We start from the raw sequence: 21,104 nt of genomic DNA, 5'->3' as shown, positions 1-21,104 counted from the left end.
AATAGATGTACTAAATTGTTAAATTACCCCATATTGCCCAAGGCTAAATAATACATGCTGTACATGTGTATACATCCAGTTTCAAATCCAGATTCAACAGCAATGTCTTTTTTTCTGCAAAGCAAACATTGAAACCACTGAACATCTTGTGTCTTGATGTCACTCCCAGAAAAGCTGTCAGCAAAAACATTTTCAGTTTGACTCTCATCACTTACTGTATGTATATAATGTACGAATGGGTAATGAAGGAGAAACTGGAATATTTACTGATTAAAAATGTAAATACTGCAGGAGAACAGTTATAATATCTGTAAGGCTTACTGGCCTTGTAAACAGACCACTTTATATTTTTATTTCATATATTAATTCAAGGTTTTTGATATTCATGTATTTTGTTCTATTTTATTTGTTATGTTTGTTTCAAGGATTTGTACATGCTTTTTGTAAATTCATTGTTCAATATTTTTTTATTGAGTTATTATAAGGCAAAATAAATACTATGATGTCAGACTCCAACTCACTTAACGGAAAGTTAAAAACATGATTTCATATATTGTATTTTATAATCCATATGTATGTAGTGTTGGTATATATCAATTTAACGACGTCGTGATAACGTTTTCTCTTTTCTTCGCCTGGAGTCAGTTTTGTAATGTCCTGGTCGTTTCATACCTCTTGCCCTGGAGGTGTCGTAAAGTCATAGGGCTTTCAAATTGTTATCAAAACGGCTTTGTAGCTTTATTTGTCACATTTAAAAGAGTTATGGTCTTGAAATCATGAGATTCAATTGATGTTTATGACAGTATTGTATGTTTTTTCCCCACATGTCATGGTACATTATGTTGACGTAACGACAGCTCAACGTCAGTTGTCGCTTTACGGCAGAGCGTGCTGCTGGACTGGAGGTCAGGGGTTTGAAGAGAAGGCGAGCTCAGTCGTCTGTAACGTAAAGCCTGTGTTTTCACCCGTAAAACGAATCCGTAATTACTAGTCCGTAATACTCTCCGTTAACATTCAACGTACACGTTAACAGGACAACGTCTGTTTGTGTCGGTGAATCCAGCCGTTTGTCGTTGATAATTTTTTCTTTGATTTTGAGCATTTTGCGACATAGCTAGCGCTTGCTAACGTTAGCCAGCTCGGCTAGTGGATCCGGTTTTCCCCAGGTGACCCGTCGAGGATCCTCCACAGCCATGGACAGCAGCTCACAAGGATCGGGAGGAATGAAAGGAGGTATCGGGGGTCTCTTTGGAGGCGGTGCACCCGAATACTCCAACACAGAGCTCGCCGGTGTTCCCTGTAAGCGTTCACATAGCTTTAGCTAGTTAGCTTAAAACCGGTAACAGCTGTACTGTTACAGCTTCATTACCTTAAAAACATTGTAAATACAACTTTCTCAATGTATATATATAAATGTAACAAGTGATCTAATATGTCTGTTGTATTGTCATTTCAGTGACTGGAATGAGTCCTCTGTCCCCTTACCTCAATGTCGACCCTCGTTACCTGGTTCAGGTAAGCTACTAAGCTAAAGTAGCATTTTAGCTCTTTTTGGTGTTAAATGAATGTGTTTTTATGTATTTTTTTCTGACTGTAACGTCTGTTGATCTTTTGTTTCAGGACACAGATGAGTTTATTCTTCCCACAGGCGCCAATAAAACAAGAGGGAGGTTTGAACTGGCTTTCTTCACCATTGGAGGATCCTGCATGACTGGTAAGAGATGAGTAACACCAGCAACATCATAGTGTCACAATTTCCCGAAATTGTACCTAAAACTAAATGTATTCTGTTTAATTGGAACATTTTATCTATAATTGGGACAAATGTAGTGAAAATAAGAGTATATTTGTACAGTGTAGGTCAGAAGTATGTGGACACAGCTGCTGTTCACTTAGATTTTTGTACTTTCTCCACTACTTTGTGTCTGTTTTTGTGTTTTGACTTGGTTCCTTAGTAGTGTAGTGAAATACAACATGCAATGATACTCGGACAACCATGTGGTTCCAACAAACTGTTTTAGAAAGGTTTTTGTTTGACCCAAAATCAATGGCTGACCCTAATAATGCCCTTGTGACTGAATGGGAGCAAATCCCTTCAGCTAGGATCCCAAAATCTTGAAAAAACCTTCCCAGAAAAGAGGAGGTTGTTACAGCAGCAGATTGTGTCTCATAGTTTGGGAATTACATGTTAAAAAGTCACATTTTTTTTTTAACCTAATGTCTCACTAGGCCTTTCTGCCTCTTTGTTGTGACTGTAGGAGCAGCATTTGGAGCTGTGAATGGCCTCAGAATGAGCATCAAGGACACTAGAGACATGGGATGGTCAAAACCTCGTAATGTACAGTAAGTGTGGAGACAGAGTTCAGTTAACCCAGCAGTATTATTCCTGTTCCTACACCTAGATCTAAATGTGAGCTTTCTCTCCTCAGGATTCTCAACATGGTGACCAGACAGGGTGCTTCATGGGCCAACTCTCTTGGCTCTGTTGGTAAGACAAAAGATAATCTCAACTAGTATATTCACTAATCTCATGGATACAAATCACATTGCAACATGTAAGCAAGCATTATCTATTTAAATGTATAATATTGTTGATGTTGGGTATATGTTCATTTTCAAGTTTCCCTCTTTTGAATGGCTTGACTCTTGTGTAAATCTGGATTTTTCTCTGCCATTGCAGCCTTGTTGTACAGTGTGTTTGGGGTGGCGATAGAGAAGGCCAGAGGAGCAGAGGACGACATCAACACAGTGGCTGCTGGGACACTAACTGGGATGCTCTTCAAATCAGGCAGTAAGTGTCTTTTCTTCTTTTATTATCTTCCATTACTGTGTAGTGTTATTGACTTCAACCCAAGAGTGCCTCTCTGTATAAAATCCTCCTGTTGAAATATTTGTGGTTTCACAAGTTGTCGTCTAAGTGAGTGATCTTACTGAACGACGACAGCATGCAAAATGTTGAATACTATTTATTATGCTAAGAATTATTTGTTGTTAGACAGATGTTTTTAATGCATGTTTGTTTTATGTTCACTCACACCCATTCTGTCACTACTGTATGTTTGCAGGTGGCCTAAAGGGTGTATCCCGAGGAGGCCTGGCTGGTTTAGCCTTGTCTGGGGCCTACGCTCTCTACAGCAACTGGGACCACCTCACAGGCTCCTCATCCTCCTCCTCATCCTCCAGGCTGTATTAGTCCTCTCCCACACTCATCTGCTTCTATATTAGGGCCAAATGTCACACAGCCTTTAACCACAGCGCTAAGAGGGATTAGACTCTGGTCAAACGCAGTGTGCTTTTCAGGGAAGTGTGGGTTGGTCCCGGTTCGCTGGTCCCCCCCCCTGTAGACACTTTCCAGGAGCACTCCTGGGGAATTAAATGAAAAAGAAGATTGGACTAAATTCCACCGGAAATCTAGATTTAGACCATCCTATAACACCCCTCTCTTTCTTTATCCTCTGACGTGTTTCTGTAAGTGATCTGATCAGTAATAAGAAAACACCGTGAGGATATTTTATAAAGATGTCATTTGTTATATCATTGTTTATGGGAGACTTGGTAGTCTTCTTTGATGCTATTCTTGAAATCAATGAACCCATGACATTTGGGTTAAAAGAGCCGATTTATAAGAGGACATACTTTCCAAGAAGTGATCACTGTAAAGCTGTTTATGTGTCTCCATCAAACCCGCTGTACTAAAGACTATATTAAAAAATGGGAAATGTTGACAAAGATTTAGCTTTTAACCAATTTTATTGCGTGAATGTAGACTGGATGCAAAAGGACGTGAGTCGTGTATACTATGCAGTGCTCTGCCACAACTTTCTGCTGTTGTAAAACCAGAGTAGTGCATAGTGAAGACTAAAATATGGTGTGTCAGAAAACAATAATTTCACATTCAGAATGTGCATTTAAATCTTGAAGTGGAAGAAACAGATTGTAAGTCAGACATGAAACGGAGCAGAGCTTATGTTTGCTGTCGGCGCTGAGTCAGGCGCTCGCTTAGTGCAGGAAGAAGTCCCTGATACGCGTGGCCTCGATCCAGGGGATGTAGGCGGCGGTGCGGGTGAAGACGCTGGGTTTGTTCTCCACGGTGCAGCCGATCGGGCCGAAGCTCACCACGCCGTGAACCTCCCAGCTGTCCTGCCCCTGCTGGCACAGCAGAGGACCACCAGAGTCGCCCTGGGAGAGAGGAAGAAGGGGAGAGACGGGTCGTGAGGTAAAAAGTCATTCTCACTTCTACCTCCAACTCTGTGTGTAAATCTCAGTCCTACCTGGCAGGCAGCAGGCGGGCCCTCGGTGTCCCTGAACCCGGCACAGATCATGGAGTCTCGGACACGGTCGCCCCAGAATTTCTTCTGCCGACAGGTCTTGAAGTCAATGATGGGCAGGCGGGCTTGATTCAAGGCTTCTGCGAGAGACACATTCTCCTTCCCACCTGAAATGTGTTCAAGAACAACAATTTAAGTTTAAACCTATTTATCAACGCTAGCCAGACTGAAATATCTCCACAACTGTTGTACAGATGGTGACAACATTGTTTTACACACATTCATGATCCCCAGAGGATGAATCCTATTGATTCACTGGCTTTTCCTATTACACAACCAGCAGTGGACCAAATAACTTTTTCCCCTTCTCATTTACATCCCCTCTCCTCCACTCACCCCGGGTGTCCCCCCAGCCTGTGACCCAGCAGTAGTGTCCTGGATTGAGGCTGGTCTGCTTGCGCGGCAGGCAGGCGTAGCGGATGAAGTTTGAAGGGACGATGTCTGTGGCAGCCTTCACCAGGGCGATGTCGTAGTCCAGCTCGCTGTGAGCCGGGTAGCGGAAGTTCTCGTGCCGGTAGATTCTCTTCACGGGGAAAATCCTCTCTGCCTTCTCTGAGCGCTTCAGCTGGTGCTTCCCCACGACGATCCTCCAGCTCCCAGCATCCTCAGCTTTACCTCTAATAGGCCAAAAAAATAGTTAAAGCACGGCCTTCGTGGTTTTCACAAAAACGTATTCAAATCACAACTAAATCCTCTACTCTGTGCTCAGAGTTTCTTACTTTTGGAAGCAGTGAGCAGCAGTTAGGATCCAGTTCTTGTGGATGAGAGTTCCTCCACAGACGTGGATGTAATGTTTGCTTCCCCTGGGACGAACCTACGAGAAACAACCAGACAGATCAGTGATGAGAAATTACTTGGTAACACTTTATAATAAGGGTACAAATCATATACTTAGGTAATACTTAACTATTGTATGACACATGGGGATTTAATGCAGGACTTGATTACAGTTACAAGTTAATTTCAGACCTGTGCATTTGCTCAGCCTCTCCATTGTTAGTATATAACTATACTACTAGTCCTGAAGTAAATATTCTCATAGAAATATGAAGCTATTTTTAAAAATCTTTGTTGGTGCCGACAATTGTTGCAGAGATGGTGAGAAATCAAGACACAACTACACCAACAGATGATCAGAAACCTGGATACTGTTATGATCATGTACACAGTGAGATGAAGATTTTGTAAACAGGAATCAGAATACAATCAAAACCAAGATAAGGCTCGAAACTGGGATACTAGAACTACTAATGTAAGCACACTCCTGTTAAAATATTAATTGAAAACATCAATCAACACATAAAGTAATCATGACAATAATTGTTTGTCGCAGCCCTAGAAGGGATAAGAGTTTGGCCGGGGTTCAGTGTGCTGGAGTTTTTTATGTTAAATTTCATACAGTCAATTCAAGACCTCCCAATACTGAACCACACCAACCCAAAGAAGTTTACCTGCAGAGAGACCTGCCAGGGCCAAGAGTGAGGTCTGGCCTCATTCCCAGACACAATCCTCTCAGCCATGTTGGGCTTAAAGTGAGCCATACCACAGTCCCTAGGCCAGTCTAAGAGGAGAAGAAGACCAGATGAAGCTCTTAAAACACAGAGAACAGACATTCAAATCAAAAAAATGTTAAAGTATGTTCTAACACGAGCCTTGGAGGTGTGTGTTTGTGCATGTGTTTTGTCCTCACCCAGGTGGAGGAGCTTGTGCTGCGGCTGTCGTCCGGGGGTGAGTGTGTATGCAGCTGCAGGCAGCGATGCCTTGCTCAACAGCAGCGGCAGCAGCAGAGACAGAAGGAGGAGCAGAGGAGGTCCCGGTACAGCCATCGTCTATCGCAGAATCAGAGGCCGGCACACATCCCACGCTATTTATACCAGGCAGCAATCGCACGCAGGTGTACACATACAGTACACACATATAACGGTAGGACAATGAGCGGTGTCACAACAAAGGCCGAGCGCTGGATCGTTCTCCTGTAGCTGCGGGTTTCCACTGCCGCTGAGAAGAAGGGGGATTTCGGGGAGTCCCATCAGCACTTTCACATACATATAGTATGCTCAAAGTACACTCACACGCACGCAGCACAAAGGCAATGCAGCACTGTACACAAACATCACATCATGTCACGTGACTTACAGCGATGACACAGTGACCTGAACATGACCTTCATCTCTGAGATAAAAAATCTCCTCTATAGTTCATCCTGTGTAAACATGACTCAGTCACTTTGATGGATCGGCATAACATCTTGTACAGACGTTCATGATGACGATGCAACATGGCGGACTCCATGAAGAGGACCCGCTCCCTCTGTAGATATGAACGACTCATTCTAAGCTCACGAAAACACAACAATTCTTAGTTTAAGATGATTGAACACTAATGAAAACATAGTTATGAATACTACATTTAACTTCTGCTAACAGATCCCAGAAATGCTACACACTGGCCCTGAAATATATCGACAACTTTTGGATGGATTGCCAGTAAATTTGGTACGGACATAAATGTTCCCCCTCAGGAGGAATTGTAAAAACTTTGGTGATCATTTGTCATCATCATGTCAAAATGTCAATGCGTCCAATACTTATGTTTGTGTTGTTACTACTCTTTATAATCCATTTTGGAGCATATTTACAGTTGCCAGATGCTGACGGTTGTTGGTGTAACGACTCACCACAGAAGAAATAGTATTTGGTGGATGGTTCAGAGTGACAGCTGCTCTTATTTGACCTGAAAGCCCGAGCTTTGAAACCAAATCGTACAAGAGGGCAATGGAATATCTTTGTCATTTTGGTGCATTGACCCTTTATGGCCAGAAGAATATAAAGTAACATAAATGAAAAGCAATAGTGACCTTCATGCCCGCTCCACTTCTGTGAAAATATGACAACAATAACTGCAGGTGGAAGCCACTAGTGAGTTGAGTCTGTGGTGAATGAGAGAGAATGTGCCCGCTCATCTGAATGGCAGCGCCTGAACCACTGTGGTTCACCAAGTTTACATGCAACTCAACTTTGTGTATGTTTTCCACAGTGAATGAGTTGAGCGAGTATGGGATGATGAGGGAGGCGGAGTTCAGTGGTGTGTTTTTGAGTTGGTGTGCTCAAACAACATAATTGAGCTGAGTCACCTCCTGCGTGATTATCTGTGTAAATATTTGTAAATCCTGACATGTGCTTTCACAGCTCTTCCCTTATTTTGTTGGATCTTGGCTGCACCTTTTATTCTTATGTCTAGAGGAATACATGACAAATAAAGTCTCAAAAGTGTGCAAAACCACAAATAGAAGTGGTGGCAAGTATACAGTGATTTTACTTGAGTATATAATTAATGTCAGCTGAATGTACTTACATTTTCAAAAGTTTAAGCATTTATTATGCAGAATTGCACCTCTCACAAGGTTATGTTATTAGAAATATTATGTAATGTGTAAGCAGCATTTTACTGATGTCAGCTGAGGAGGCGGAATTAATTACTTTATATCCTACTTAGTTACAGTGTATCATATTCTTTAAACACATTTTGTGTTTAAACTCAAGCAAAGAAACCAGTAACTTTAATAATGCTGTGGAGTAAAATGTACAATATTTCCCTCTGAAATGAAGTAGACAGATCACAGCTTTATCTGTGTACGGCCGTTAAGTAACAAGACATTGCGAGATATGTTTGAGGTAATTTAGTGTCACAGTTATTAAATAAATCAAATTTAAAGGTTGATATTTGAGAGTATCAGTATACTTAGAAATTCCATATTGGTAAGGCTCAAGTAAAGTACAAGTACATCCAAAACTGTGCTTATCATAATGATAATGTTTCAACTGCCATCTTAAACAAAACAAACACGTTGAGAGCAACAGACAAAATGTGGTTTTATTGAACATCTTGATGAAGAACTGTATTCCCTCCTGGTAGCTTTAGTCTTAGTCTGAGTAAATTGCAGGTAATTCTTTACTTTCATGAAGACCTCACAAGAAAATGCATCTACCCATCATTAAACTGCAAAGTGTAGGTTTGTTTTTAGAAAATAAATAAGTAAAATAAAAAATAATTGAGTAATATATTCTTTATAGAAATGATGGATACTTTCATTGCATATTTACAACAAGCAACTCTTTACTGGCTTTTTTGATTGATGTTTTGTTCAAGCATGTTTTAGAAGAATAGTAACTGTAAATATAAAGAGAGATTACATTTAGTTTTTTATCACTTTTTGTGTCTATAAGAGTATCTTCAGGTCGTATTCCTTTCATACAGCACTAACAACCTCAACACATTAGTGAGAGCAGCCTTTTTGGGACTTTTCCATCCAATAGAAATTACACCCTCTCTAAAAAGTATATAGATCCTAATGAGTGGAGGAACAACACTTCTAACATTGTATCTCATCTTTTTACCAAATGACAAAGAGAAAGTCTCAACAGCAGGATAAAAAACACATGAAAGTGAGAGCTGCTCCCAACGTCAATGAGTTTATTAGCAGTTAATCTGTGCATATTGAGGACTTGATCAGCCATAGATTTTAGTCTCCTAAATCAGTCAACTGCCTTGCTGGAGCCTCCACACCACCCAGGCTTCTTCAGTGACCTGATCACGCTCTTCTTGCGGATGGGTCCACTCCCACTCGAAGGTGATTTAGGATAGGTGGTGCCTTCCTCTCCGTACACCTCGTCCTCTTCTTTTGCATAAACTGCCTCTGCTCTGCTTATTCTACGAACAGCTTCTGCAGTTTCCTCCTTTTTCCGTCTGCATTCCTCTTCCACCTCCCTCCTCACTCCGTCTTCCTCTGGTGTCCCCTCGCTGTCTGTACAAGTCGAGGTAATAATCATCACAGACGGATGAAGATCCGGGGCGATGGCCTTCACCACGTTCGATATGAGAGGAGGCTTCGGTGCTTTCTTCTTCTTCGAGGTACGTCTCGGCGTTCGAGGGCTGTTCTGGAGCTCCAGATGTTTCCGTATGGCCGTGCTCAGCACCTCGGGGTCCAGCGATGCTCCGTGAACGTCCCATGTCATCCCGTCCTCGTCCCACTGCACCTGCTTCATGCTGCCCCTCCTTCCCATCACGTCACCGTCCTCTCCCATCTTCATCTTCAGACACGACCTCCTCCTCTCCAGTTCGTGTAAGGAGGCAGAGTTGACGTCCCACGTCTGGTCATCTCCTCGCCTCACCACCTCCTCCTCGCCGCTGCTCACCGGGAACATGCTGGAGGACGCAGACACCAGATTGGAGTTGGACCCCACTGAGGACTTCAGGTTCAGTCTTGATCCAGGCGGCGAGCCCAAGAAGGAGTGGGAGCCCATGTTGGAGTTGGACGTGTTCCTCCTGAGGCCCCACAAGGAGCCGACGGGAGACGTCTGCACCGCTGCATCCACCAGCTCCAGCTGTGAAGTCATTGTCCCTTCCTCCCTGAACACATGTGCCCTTGTGATGCCCTCTCTGGTGTTGAAGTTGGACCTGCAGCAGTCCCCCAATAGCGAGTCGCTCAAGGAAGAAACCAGGGGTGACTTCCAACCACGGCCTGTCGGACAGCTTGGCCCCGGCTGCCATGGCAGCTCAAGATGGCAAACTGAGGCTTCTCTTCCTGATTCCTGTTCATCTGCTGGAGAAGTAGGCGTCAAGTAGTTTAACATTTGGCCCAGGCTTCTGTCTCCTCCACCCTCCAACAGCTCCGTGCCATCAGGACTGTGCAGCTCCTCTATCACGTCATCAACAAGGCATCCAGCATCTGATGACACGCCTGCTTCTCCTAAGCTAACAGACGACGGGATCGGGGATGGGAATGTAAAAGAATTCTCCAGGAAGCCCTCGTCCTCTGTGCTGGTGAGCTGGAGGAGATCGGGGGAGTACGACGGCAACGGTGAGGAGGTGTGAGCCTGCAGGGGTGACGGCAGGGGAGAGAGTTTGGGGGAGTCTCCCTGCTGAAGTGTGCTCAGCATTAGTGTTGAAGAAGAAGAAGTTAAAAGATCTTCAGGTGGTAGAGTTGGTGTCTGTAGGGGGGAGATGAAGTGAGAGGGTGTGGTTGGTGAAGAGGTTGATCCGAACACTGGAGAACAAGGGGTTTCCTGGGTTAGACTCGAGGGCCGTGAGGTCCCACCTTTCCACACAATTGTGTCTGGAGTGCTGCTGCGGCTGTGTGTGCTGCTGCTGCACGCGCTCCAGCGATGCATGTTGGTGATCCAGCGCTCGCTGAGGGCAGGAGGGCTGTGCACGTCTGCGTGCTGGTCAGAGAGCGATGACTGGTGGCTGTTGGTGGAGTTGATGTGCTGCCACATGTGAGGGTGCAGCTGCTGCAGCGTCACCGAGTTCCGCTCGGAGTGAGTGTTGGTGCTGGAGCTGCGTTTCAGGTCCACGCGGGTCCAGGACGGGTCCTGCTTGTGCGACGGCCCCGTCGCCATCACCACATCCATGGAGCTCTTAGAGAGGGAGAAAATGGGTGCCTGGTCATCGCCATCCTCTGGTCCCAGAATCTTGGCTTCACTGGAGTAAGAGGCCGACTGACTGACTGAACGACAGACGGGCTGGTAGCTCTCAGATACGGGACGTCCGGGCCTCGCCATTGCAACAGCACCAACCTGTAAAGAAGACACAGATTTGATTTTTATCCTTAAACCTTTTAATTACTTTTTTTTTTTTTAACTAAACTAAACCTAATTCTAACCTGAACCTTAAAACCAAGACAGAACCATCAAATAGGCCTTTGAAGAAGTGAGGACCGGCCAAAATGTCCTCACCCTGAAGGTCTAAAACTCAACCTGGTCCTCACAAAGATAGATATACAAGTCTAAACACACAAAGACTCCTGAAGACAGGCACTCCCAGATTACCCTAATGGGATTACACAATCCAGATTAATTGATTATTGAGACAAACTGTAGATTGATTGAGACAGCTTAAGTGAGCATTTGGCCTTCAGTTAACAGAAGACAAAGAAAGGCAGGGGCAGTGAGAATGAATGGTCGAAATTATAACAAATTACAATTTTTGTACACACAAATTTTTTCGTATCTGCCAATAGCATGCGGTGCCTAATTTTATTCTACTGTGTATTTATGCTTTTAAAAAGATGATTATCCTTATTGTTCAGTCCCTCGCTTACTAAAAATCAATATCATCCGCCTGATTTAGTGGAGGCAAAACATGTAATTCCATATTAAACTGACCTAGCAGAGTTTCGACCACTGCTATACCTTTTATAATGTGTATGTACTGAAAGAATAAACAGCCAGTTAACGCGCAGATATGACAGCGCAATAAAAGTGCCAATAAAAGAGAAAAACAACGCCTTACCTTTTGCGATCACACCGTGTGTGCTGTTTTGCCCCCTCTGTCCTGGCAGAGAGAAGGTAGTGCTAAATGGCGTCTCTCCTTCCTCCCCTCATTCCTCCCACTCTTCCTCCCTCACTTCTTAAGACAATCTGTCTTGTTTCCAGCCGCCCTCCGATCCTCGGACACTGCTGTGACTCGTCTTCAGCTTGATGTCTTTCCTCTTTCTCTTCTCTCGTAAAAGGACCCCATGTGAAGTTGTCATCAGAGTGAAAAGGAGGATTTCTCTTTGTGCATGCGTTGTGCACATATGCGTGTGTAGCTGAGAGAGGGCCATTACTCTACCTTTAGCTCTGAGGATTAGCTGTCAATCCCATTAGCTGCCGTCCAATCTCTGAACAGTCTGTGTGTGTGTGGCGACAAGCTAATGAGCATTTTGATTCTGAACTAAGCTCAGGTCAGAGGTCAGAGCAGCCATGTTGCATGTATATTATTTAGTTTCATGTTTCACATTTAAATGTTTTCTTCCCAACAGTCAAACAAGTTTTTTGCTGGTAGTTTCTCCCCTTAAAGCGAGAGCAGCCGCCAGATAACAGCATGACGCGGTGAGAATCATCCAGCTGTGTCGTTCTCTCTCTGCTCTCCAGGGTCACATCACCTCACAGCTAAACAGGTCGACAACAAGAGACACACACGTTATAGTCACTAATGCTAAAAAGTAGCTTCAGACTGAGGAATAATCATGGCAGGTAAGCGGTAAACTGCATTAGATCCAGTGTATTTGACAGATGCCTGGACTTAATTTCCCTGTTAATGTGTTCGTTTGTTCAGACCAGGTGTTACTGCTGGCTGTTGGTGTGTCCGTGGGTCTCCTGCTGCTCGGTCTGATTGTCTATTATCTGTGGAGGAGGAAGAGGAGGAAGAAGGGTCGTAGTCAATACGAGGAGCTGATCTCTACAGTGCCTTCAGTACCGGCATGCTCTGCTCCAGTGATGCTGGTGTCTCAGGGCTCCTTGGCCACGTTAGTACCACGAAATAAACATGCACGCAGTCCTAGATATTATCGAGTTTTATGTGAAACGGTACAAACGTTATACTTTCCCAGCTAGCCAACATACATATTTCTGAAGCACTTATTTGCCTTTTTGATCATTAGATAGTTTACAGAAATGAGAGGAGATAAGACACGTGAGAAAAGAAAGAAGGATGAACAGTGATAATAACGATAATAGACATTCACAACAATCATTAGACTCATACATATCGATTACAAAGGATATGTTGCATATTATTAAATGATTTTTACAGCACGATAGAACCAGATGACCGAAGAAATCTGATCTAACATATATGGGGCAAGGCTACTCAGAGTTTTAGAGACAAGCAGGAGAACCTTACAGTCTAAGTGCAAATACTTGAAGCCAATAATGTAGTGATTTAAGGACAGGTGTAATGCGCTCTTTAAGGCACAAAATCAGTTCAAACACAAACAGGATTGAAACAATGAAAAAATATCCTTTACAACACGTTGATGCTGCTAAGCAAAGCAAAAAAGTGACCCTCTCGGTGAAGAACGGCATCCTTTACGTGGAAGCATCAGAGATTTTGTGACCTGTGGTCTTGATTTAAGTTGATATTATAAAATGCTGCAGAAGCCACAATTAATAACGTGTGTGTGTATATGTGTTTATGTGTGAAAGGCCCCGTGAGATCCCTTTCACCTTGCCTCCTCGCTTCACGACACAAAACCATGGTGATGTGAAAAATGAAGAGGAGAGGGAAGAGGAGGAGGAGGAGATGAAGATGAAGATGAAGATGAAGATGGAGGCCCACAGGGACATACTAGCTCATCGTGGGTCACTCTCAGTAGGGAGTAGGTCATCACTGCCATTATATGACAGCATGTCAAGATGGGTTTAGTCCTTTAAATGAAAGTCATTGGTAAACCTAAATTCATGGATAACTCTGGTGCTACCTCATGTGGTTTACTTCCTATGTTGTTGTTAGGATGGTACCCAGTGGGGACGGTGCTGGCCGGTCTCTACGCTGTTCCTCCTCTCAACGAGGTGGTGGCACCTCCACCCGGCATGGCCACCCGTCTCTGCTTCTCTGTGGAGTACCGACACAGCAGCGAGCAGCTCATGGTCTCCCTGCTCCGCCTCGGCAACCTCCCTCCCCGCTTTCACGGCAACGTCACGCTGGTGGAGCTGCGGCGTCTCCCTGATGACCGGCGGCCCCGCCAGGCCAAGGCCCGGGGCACGGGGCCCGACCCGGAGTTCAACGACTGCTTTGTTTTCCAGGCGAGGACACACGGAAGAATGAATGCAACCGTAGCGACAGAAGAACCATTCGTATCTCACACGCTTCCTGTGTGTTTCCCTCCACACAGGTGTCAGGTGTGTGCGTGCCTCAGAGCACCCTGAGCGTGTGTGTGCTGAGTGTGGAGCAAGACGGCAAACGCCACGCGGTGGGCAGGGTGCTGTTTCCTCTGGAGGGGGAGCTCGGTCAGGCTGGCAGGGTGCTCTGGAGGGACCTGGAGACAGAGGACGACACACAGGTACCAGTGGTGCAATGTAATTAAGTGCTTTTACTTAAGTAGCCTACTGTGCTTGAGAACACATTTAAAGTACTTGTACTAAACTTGAATATTTCCATTTCATGCAACTTTACACTTCTACTCCATTACATATTTCTGACTGTTTTACTTACTGTTCACCATTTTTCTCCACATTTGGTGATTTTTTTTTACATTTAATGTTTGTGATGAACTGAAGAAGGAAGTTCTTTTATGTGTTCAGAAAATTCTTCACTTCTTTAGTAAATTCACTTTTTAAAAATCCTGTTGGATCAGCTGATAAATGCATCATCATCACAAAGCTGAAAAGAACAAAATGTGACTATTTAGAGACCCGTGATTCTTACAGGACAGTGACGCTACAAACATGTGATGACACATAACATACATAAACATACAACATGATGCATTGCTGTAGATCAAACTTCCCAGCAGTAAATATAGGAGTTAAAATGTGCACGACCTACAGCAGTAAAAAAAATGTTTCCATATTGCCAAGCGCTGGAGTATTTTCATACTTTTACTGAAGTAAAGGATCTGAATACTTCCTCCACCACTGACAGGTACACACAGAAACACACAGGATGTCTGCATGTGTGCAAAAATTAAAATCGTTTTGTCATCTCTGATCTGTCTCAGTGTTCAGAGCTGGGTGATGTGCAGATTTCTCTCAGCTACAGTCCATGTGTGCAGCGCCTCTCTGTGGTCGTTCTGAGGGCTCGAGGCCTACAGCTGCTCACGGATGCAGGTAAGTGTTTCAGGTTAGAAGCTTGTGGACATGTGTCCATGTATGCACTGGTCATCGGACGTCTTCACAGGTTCGAAAATATGAAAACAAATCTATTTAAATCTCAGCTGAGTCGCTGGGGTAGTAACTTTGCATCTGACGTTTCCCCCAGGTGTGTGTGTCCAGGTGAGCTTACAGATACACACTCAGGTGGTGAAGATGAAGCGCAGCTGCTTGATGAAGAGTCAAAACAACCCCTATTTCCACCACAGGGTGACCTTTAAACTGCGCTCGCAGCACCTGGACGAGGCCTGTCTGAGATTTGAGCTGCAGCAGCCAAACGTCGTCCGCTCAGGTGAAACTTAATGTGCTTGCTATATATCTGATGTCCTGCTACATAAACTTCAGTGTTAAATCAGCTGTGTATTCACCTTGGCTCTGCTCCGCCTGTGTCGTTCTCCCAGAGCCTCCGGCCCTGCTGGGAGTGCTGGTGTTGGGCCCCTTCATGTACGCCAGGGGCCAACAGCTGCAGCACTGGATGGACATGGTCAACACACCACAGGAGCCGGTTGAACTGTGGCACGGACTAGGCAGAGCCACTTAAACACATAAAAACCCTGCCTTGAAGGGGCAGAAAGCAGATCGGAAGCAACTTTAATATCTTATCAACTAGAGAAGATTTTACATGTTTTTTTTTTTTTTTTAAACAAGCTCAGTTTTGCAACCAACAATTAAGTATTTTGCATCTTAAAATTGAAAGATAATTCATATTTTACACCTTTGTAACATTTCACAGTATCATTTATTTAAATATGCATACAAGATTTAATGTGAATAATAAAGTGACAGAGTTAAATTTTCAGTGTCATCATTGCTGTTTTTATAACCGTTATAACACATCTTTTTGGTTTATAATTTAGAAACTGAAAAACTCAAAGTTATCTGTTTGTGAACTAAGCGTCAATAGAAATATGTTTTATACAGCATTAAATATGAATGTAGATTGGGGAGGAAACTAGGAACGTCCACTGTGGAAAAAATAAATACAACTTGGTCGTAAGAAGACAAATGTGGACAATAAAAGCATGGTTTAATTTGACAAGTACCAGTATATTGCATAGTTAAAGTAGTTGACAGAATTAAAATACTGTTTACATGAATGCATCAATAATATTATTACAATATATATATATAAAGTTACTTTTTAGAAGCATAAAATCAGGAAAAGTACTTCCTAATGTTGTCCATTAGGTGGCGCCCTCTACTTTTATGTCATTGAGCGCAGCCGCAGTTTAAACCACCGAGTGTTGAAGCGGAAGTGAAAGAAACGTCAACATTACGGACGTGGAGGTGATTTAAATTTGTATCGGTGCTTTACATCTGGATTTTAACACCATGAAGATAAACGAGAACACTTTACTGGAGGGAAACAAAGTCGTGTTGGTTCCTTACAATGCAGAGCACGTGCCCAGGTAATACCAACGCGTGAGACGCACGAGAGCGTCTCCGTCTGTTATCTTTATTCATTCATTCAGTTTGCTCATTTCTTTAAGTTGCTCTTCTGCTGATGTTTTCTTGTTCGTAGTGTTTGGCTTCATGTTTAAATATGATGATTTGGCTCCTTAATAACAGCTTCTTTCTATTTTTGACACATTTTATTTTAACAAATTAAATATAGTAATAACTCAAGTGCTGTACTTAAGTACAAGTTTAGGTACTTGAACTTTACATGACCAGTACAAGTGAATGCTGCTACTCCACTACATTTAAATTAAAACTAAATATAAATCAACTAATAAATGATGATGTATTATTATAGGTTTAGCTATAGTGTTTGAAATTAGTCCCACCTTTACCAGCTGAAATATTAAAGTGCATGCTTAATGTATTATAATCCAGTAATAATGTATAAATTATTCTTGTATGGGCCATTCTGCAGAATGAGTACTTACACTTTTGGTAAATGATGTGTCTGTATTTGGATGCTAATACTTTTGTACTTTACCTTAAGTAAGATTTTTAAATACAGGACTTGTAACAGAGGATTTTACTTCAGTAAAAGATCCGAGTTTGTCTTCCACCACTGGATTAGTGTCATACAAGTCAGCCACGTTTCAAAAATAATAAAGACTGCGCAGACTGTTTATCTGACGTCTGAATATTAGTCACATCTAAATCGTGAATGAAGTCTATCTTTGTGAAAGCATTTAACCTGGTCTCAGTTTTTGTCTTGATTACATCAAAGACTTCATCATGTCTGTGTCTTTCATCTGTTTCAGGTATCACGAGTGGATGAAGTCTCCTGAGCTGCAGCAGCTGACCGCTTCAGAGCCGCTGACCCTGGAGCAGGAGTACGACATGCAGAGGAGCTGGAGGGAAGATAATGACAGTAAGTGTTCATCTTCCTGCAATGTGCACACAGAAAATAACCCTTCCGGTCCTTATAAAGAGCCGACATGTCTTAACAAACATCCTTTTGCCCCTAACTTTTAATTGGAGGTCGTAGACATGTAAAATATTTAGATATTTACGTCAAGAAAAGCTGTTTCGTTATTATAATCAGTCTTGAATCTGTCTTTCCAGAGTGCACGTTCATCATCCTGGACAAGCAGCGGTGGGCAGACAGCAGTGTCGAAGAGGAGCAGTGCATGGTGGGAGATGTCAACATCTTCCTGACTGACCCCACAGACCCAACACTGGCTGAGCTGGAGATCATGATAGCAGGTGACGCTCGACGCGTTATACAAACGCAAAAGCTTTATAAAACATCTGCAATCAACCTGTGCTTTGATTTTCACACATTAACCATTCATCGCACTGTTTCTTGTTCTGATCAGAGCCCAGTCACAGAGGCAAAGGCATCGGGAACGAGGTGACACGCATGATGATGAGCTACGGTGAGCATCTTATACAGTCTGTCAGAAGATTTGTTGTTTCAAACCTCTTGAATTCTCTTTCAAGTGGCTCTTGTGTTGTGCTCGTTGTCGGCTGTTTTCCTAGTCGGAAAAATAGCAACTAAAAACACATACTGCACCGACTCCCGCCCGAATTATCAGAATTTTCAGCAAGCAAAAACTTTTTGGGAAAAATTTGGAAGATGCTTTAATAATCAAATGAAAATTCTACACAACATTTTTTTTTTCTGGGTTTTCAAATCACGTTTTGCCGAGATCTGCAGCTGTAATTCCCTACATTTCATTCATGTTGCACTTCAGAGTTCACCAGCTCTGTGGAGCAGATTGTGAATGACAGTTTGTGAGTGATGGTGATCTTGTCTTCCACCAGGAGTCACCAAACTTGGGGTCAAAAAGTTTGAGGCGAAAATTGGGCTGAACAACCAGGTCAGCATCGCCATGTTCAAGAAACTCCACTTCCAGGAGGTAATACGATCACATGATCTCACTGAGTGAGACGACCCCAGAATATGAACATTTTCTGAGTATAAACCGTCGTCCTCGTGTCGGTTACAGGTGTCGGTGTGCGAGGTGTTCAAAGAGGTGACCCTCGGGATGACGGTGGACGAGTCCGTTCGTTCGAGGCTGCTGGAGGACACGGCCGACATGAAGGAGAGAGACTACAGCCAGACGTGCAGCAACAGACGGGAACAAGTTCCACAGTGAAGTGCCGAGCTGCACTAAAGACCTCCAGCTGTGACGGAGATCGTTCTTCACGGTGAAGGAAAATCTGAGCTGAGAACCAGTGTGTGCATTAAACTTTTCAGACATTTACACACATCTGCAGAGGCGGGAAGTCGATTTAATCAAGTGCAATTTGGAGGTTCTGGTTCTTTATGTAAGTATTTTAATTTTGGGTTATAATCTACTTTTCCACTGCTACATTTCAGAGGGAAATACTGTCAGGTGTTGTCGTGTTGAAACAGGAAAGGATTTTCTCCCAAAGTTTATCATTGTTTACTGCATTGAGGTTTCCCTTAATTGAAACTAAGGCTAACCCAAACCATATAAACTACCCCTGCTCCATATACTGTTGGTCATATATTGTGTATTGCCGGTTCAGATCTTACTATCAACATGAGATAAATATCTAATTTTTAAGTGTATTTCCTCTTTCCTTTTTCTGTCTCTTTTAGTCCTCTCTGATCGAGGGACATGACACTTTGCTCTTCTTTTTTTTCTTTTGATACATCGGCCCATTTTACTGATGATACTAGAGTAAAAATTCTGACTGTTAAACTTCTACTTGTGGAGTATTTTTCCGTTTCAGTATTGCAACTTTATTGCAATGCTGTACAGATTAAACAAACAAGGTGTTAATTAGTGAGCTTTAGAAGTGCTGGTCGGTGTATTTAGTTACTTTTGAATGAATATATTTTTGTTTCTAGTGTGTGTTAATTCTATTTGGATTGTCATCCAATTGAATCCTCATCAATTGAAAACACAAAACCTCATAATTTAGTTTGAGGAAACCATTTTAAGATACTTAAATCACACCGTCCACAGGAGCGTGTTTTATACGAGCATGACATGTAAAACATAACTGTGAAGTGAATGAACATATAAAGGTGAAAGGCAAGTTTGTGCCTCTTTACATTTGGTTAAATGTAACATTATTCTTTCTTTTTGGTAGTGAACTCCAAACAGTTACAGAAGAGACCAAACCATTTATCTTAGTATGCTTGTTAAGGGGTTGACTAAAACATTTAAAGTGCAGAATAAATCATGTAGGAAAGTGTAACATTTCCATTTTGTGGTGCACAATGGCTGAGGCGTAATCGGAGTGAAACATTTCTTATACGTCTCATGTTCCTCCTAATTGCCACTTTAGTCTGCTGCGTTTCTCATCATTTTCTCCTTCGAAACCGGAAGGCTGGTTGTTGAGATCAAATGCCCACTGCATAATTGAACAGCTTTCATATCGCACCACATGACCCCAAATGTGTTTGCATATAATTCTAAGTTCTTGTATCCTCTCAAACCTCTGTGTGCTATTTCCTCCTATTACAGTCAAGTAATTCAGTGTGGCTTTGTAGCACAAAGGCAGTAAAACTACCTGTGCAAAAGCACAGTGACTATAATCCTGCAGGCTGATTCAGCATTCCAAGTATTGTTCTTCTAATCTTTATTCTTCTTTTTAATTAATTTTTTTTAGTTTAATTTAAATTTTTTAGGTTAATTCAATGACATTTTTAAGTTTGTTCAATTACATTTTTTAAGTTGGTTCAATAAATTTTTAATGTAGTGTAATTTTTTTTTACATTGGTTCAATTAATTAATTAAAGTTGTTTCAATTCAATTTTTTTAATGTAGTGTCATTTTTTAAGTTGGTTCAATTTAATGTTTTAAGTTGGTTCAATTCAATTTTTTAAGTTGGTTCAATTTACATTTTTTAACGTAAGTGTAATTTTTTACATTGGTTCAATTACATTTTTTACGGTGATTCATGCTATATATGACCTTTTATGACTTTTTTCGACATGCTATACTATGACTTTTTTATCGCTTTTTTCGACATGCTATGCTATGACTTTTTGATCGCTTTTTTTGACATAGTATACGATGACTTATAGAGGGGTCTTTCTTAAGACCAACATGGTGGTAGTCAGCACCTGCAGGATAAGAGTTTACAAATTTCCCTTCGAAGTTCAGAGCTACAAACTAACTTTTAAGTCCTACATACACTCTGGTGAGCCCTTAACCTGTTGTGTTCAAAGATTTATGAATTCCTATGCGTTGTTTGAGTGTTCTTATGTCTGTTTGAGTTTGAATGTGTGTGCTTTAATGACTTGTACAGTTTTACAGAAGGACAATCTGTTTGTTTTGTTTTTTACATGAATGAATGGCTGAGAGGTTTGTATTTATTTATTGTACATTGTTTGCATCTTGTAATACATATTGATATGTTCTTGATCACTTTGTGTTTTGTCTATTTGACTGAGACTTTTGTGGGTTTTGAGGCACTGGTGGCCATTCAATGTCTTTTATAAATGCTTTGTAAAGCATATATAGTCCTCACTTTAGATGAGGTCACACAAAATGCTTACCTAACGACTAGTAACTACCTGAATTAATCGTGAATTACAGTGTAAATACGCATGTATAAAGCATATATTATCATAGTCCCTAACCATTAGTGCATAACTAAATCAATATATATATAAATGCATGAATAATGTACATCTAAATAAGTTCTTAATCATTTGCTAACACTTTATAAAGGATGTTATTAATCATCTACAACTCCTTAATAA

At 42.1% G+C, this 21,104-nt stretch overlaps 4 protein-coding genes across 4 annotated transcripts; 3 read left to right on the top strand and 1 right to left on the bottom strand.

Annotated features, from left to right (window-relative positions):
- Window positions 1-888: 888 nt before the first annotated feature.
- Window positions 889-3,731, top strand: timm23a (translocase of inner mitochondrial membrane 23 homolog a (yeast)). The gene is made up of 7 exons (XM_076094028.1): window positions 889-1,299; window positions 1,457-1,515; window positions 1,621-1,714; window positions 2,259-2,343; window positions 2,430-2,488; window positions 2,681-2,791; window positions 3,066-3,731. Exons 1-7 carry the CDS (start codon window positions 1,194-1,196, stop codon window positions 3,191-3,193), a joined length of 642 nt encoding a protein of 213 aa, XP_075950143.1. The 5' UTR covers window positions 889-1,193; the 3' UTR covers window positions 3,194-3,731.
- A 168-nt stretch (window positions 3,732-3,899) lies between these two features.
- LOC142952042 (elastase-1) lies at window positions 3,900-6,154 on the bottom strand. The gene is made up of 6 exons (XM_076094026.1): window positions 6,019-6,154; window positions 5,780-5,889; window positions 5,048-5,142; window positions 4,665-4,945; window positions 4,272-4,435; window positions 3,900-4,179 (listed from the first exon to the last, which is right to left on the bottom strand). Exons 1-6 carry the CDS (start codon window positions 6,152-6,154, stop codon window positions 4,000-4,002), a joined length of 966 nt encoding a protein of 321 aa, XP_075950141.1. The 3' UTR covers window positions 3,900-3,999.
- Window positions 6,155-12,336: 6,182 nt separating this feature from the next.
- syt15 (synaptotagmin XV) lies at window positions 12,337-16,076 on the top strand. The gene is made up of 8 exons (XM_076092809.1): window positions 12,337-12,343; window positions 12,426-12,615; window positions 13,295-13,467; window positions 13,602-13,894; window positions 13,984-14,151; window positions 14,809-14,917; window positions 15,069-15,251; window positions 15,361-16,076. The coding sequence occupies exons 1-8, from the start codon at window positions 12,337-12,339 to the stop codon at window positions 15,498-15,500; spliced, it is 1,263 nt and encodes a 420-aa protein (XP_075948924.1). The 3' UTR covers window positions 15,501-16,076.
- A 138-nt stretch (window positions 16,077-16,214) lies between these two features.
- Window positions 16,215-20,763, top strand: nat9 (N-acetyltransferase 9). The gene is made up of 6 exons (XM_076094025.1): window positions 16,215-16,368; window positions 17,176-17,285; window positions 17,480-17,620; window positions 17,734-17,793; window positions 18,182-18,276; window positions 18,367-20,763. The coding sequence occupies exons 1-6, from the start codon at window positions 16,292-16,294 to the stop codon at window positions 18,514-18,516; spliced, it is 633 nt and encodes a 210-aa protein (XP_075950140.1). The 5' UTR covers window positions 16,215-16,291; the 3' UTR covers window positions 18,517-20,763.
- The last annotated feature ends 341 nt before the right edge of the window (window positions 20,764-21,104 follow it).

Source organism: Anarhichas minor, unplaced genomic scaffold (assembly GCF_050575085.1).
Source record: "Anarhichas minor isolate MPS153535 unplaced genomic scaffold, ASM5057508v1 ptg000017l, whole genome shotgun sequence".
Classification (NCBI taxonomy): Eukaryota; Metazoa; Chordata; class Actinopteri; order Perciformes; family Anarhichadidae; genus Anarhichas; species Anarhichas minor.
Note: the sequence above shows the minus strand (reverse complement) of the source record. Positions and strands in the feature narration are given on the sequence as shown.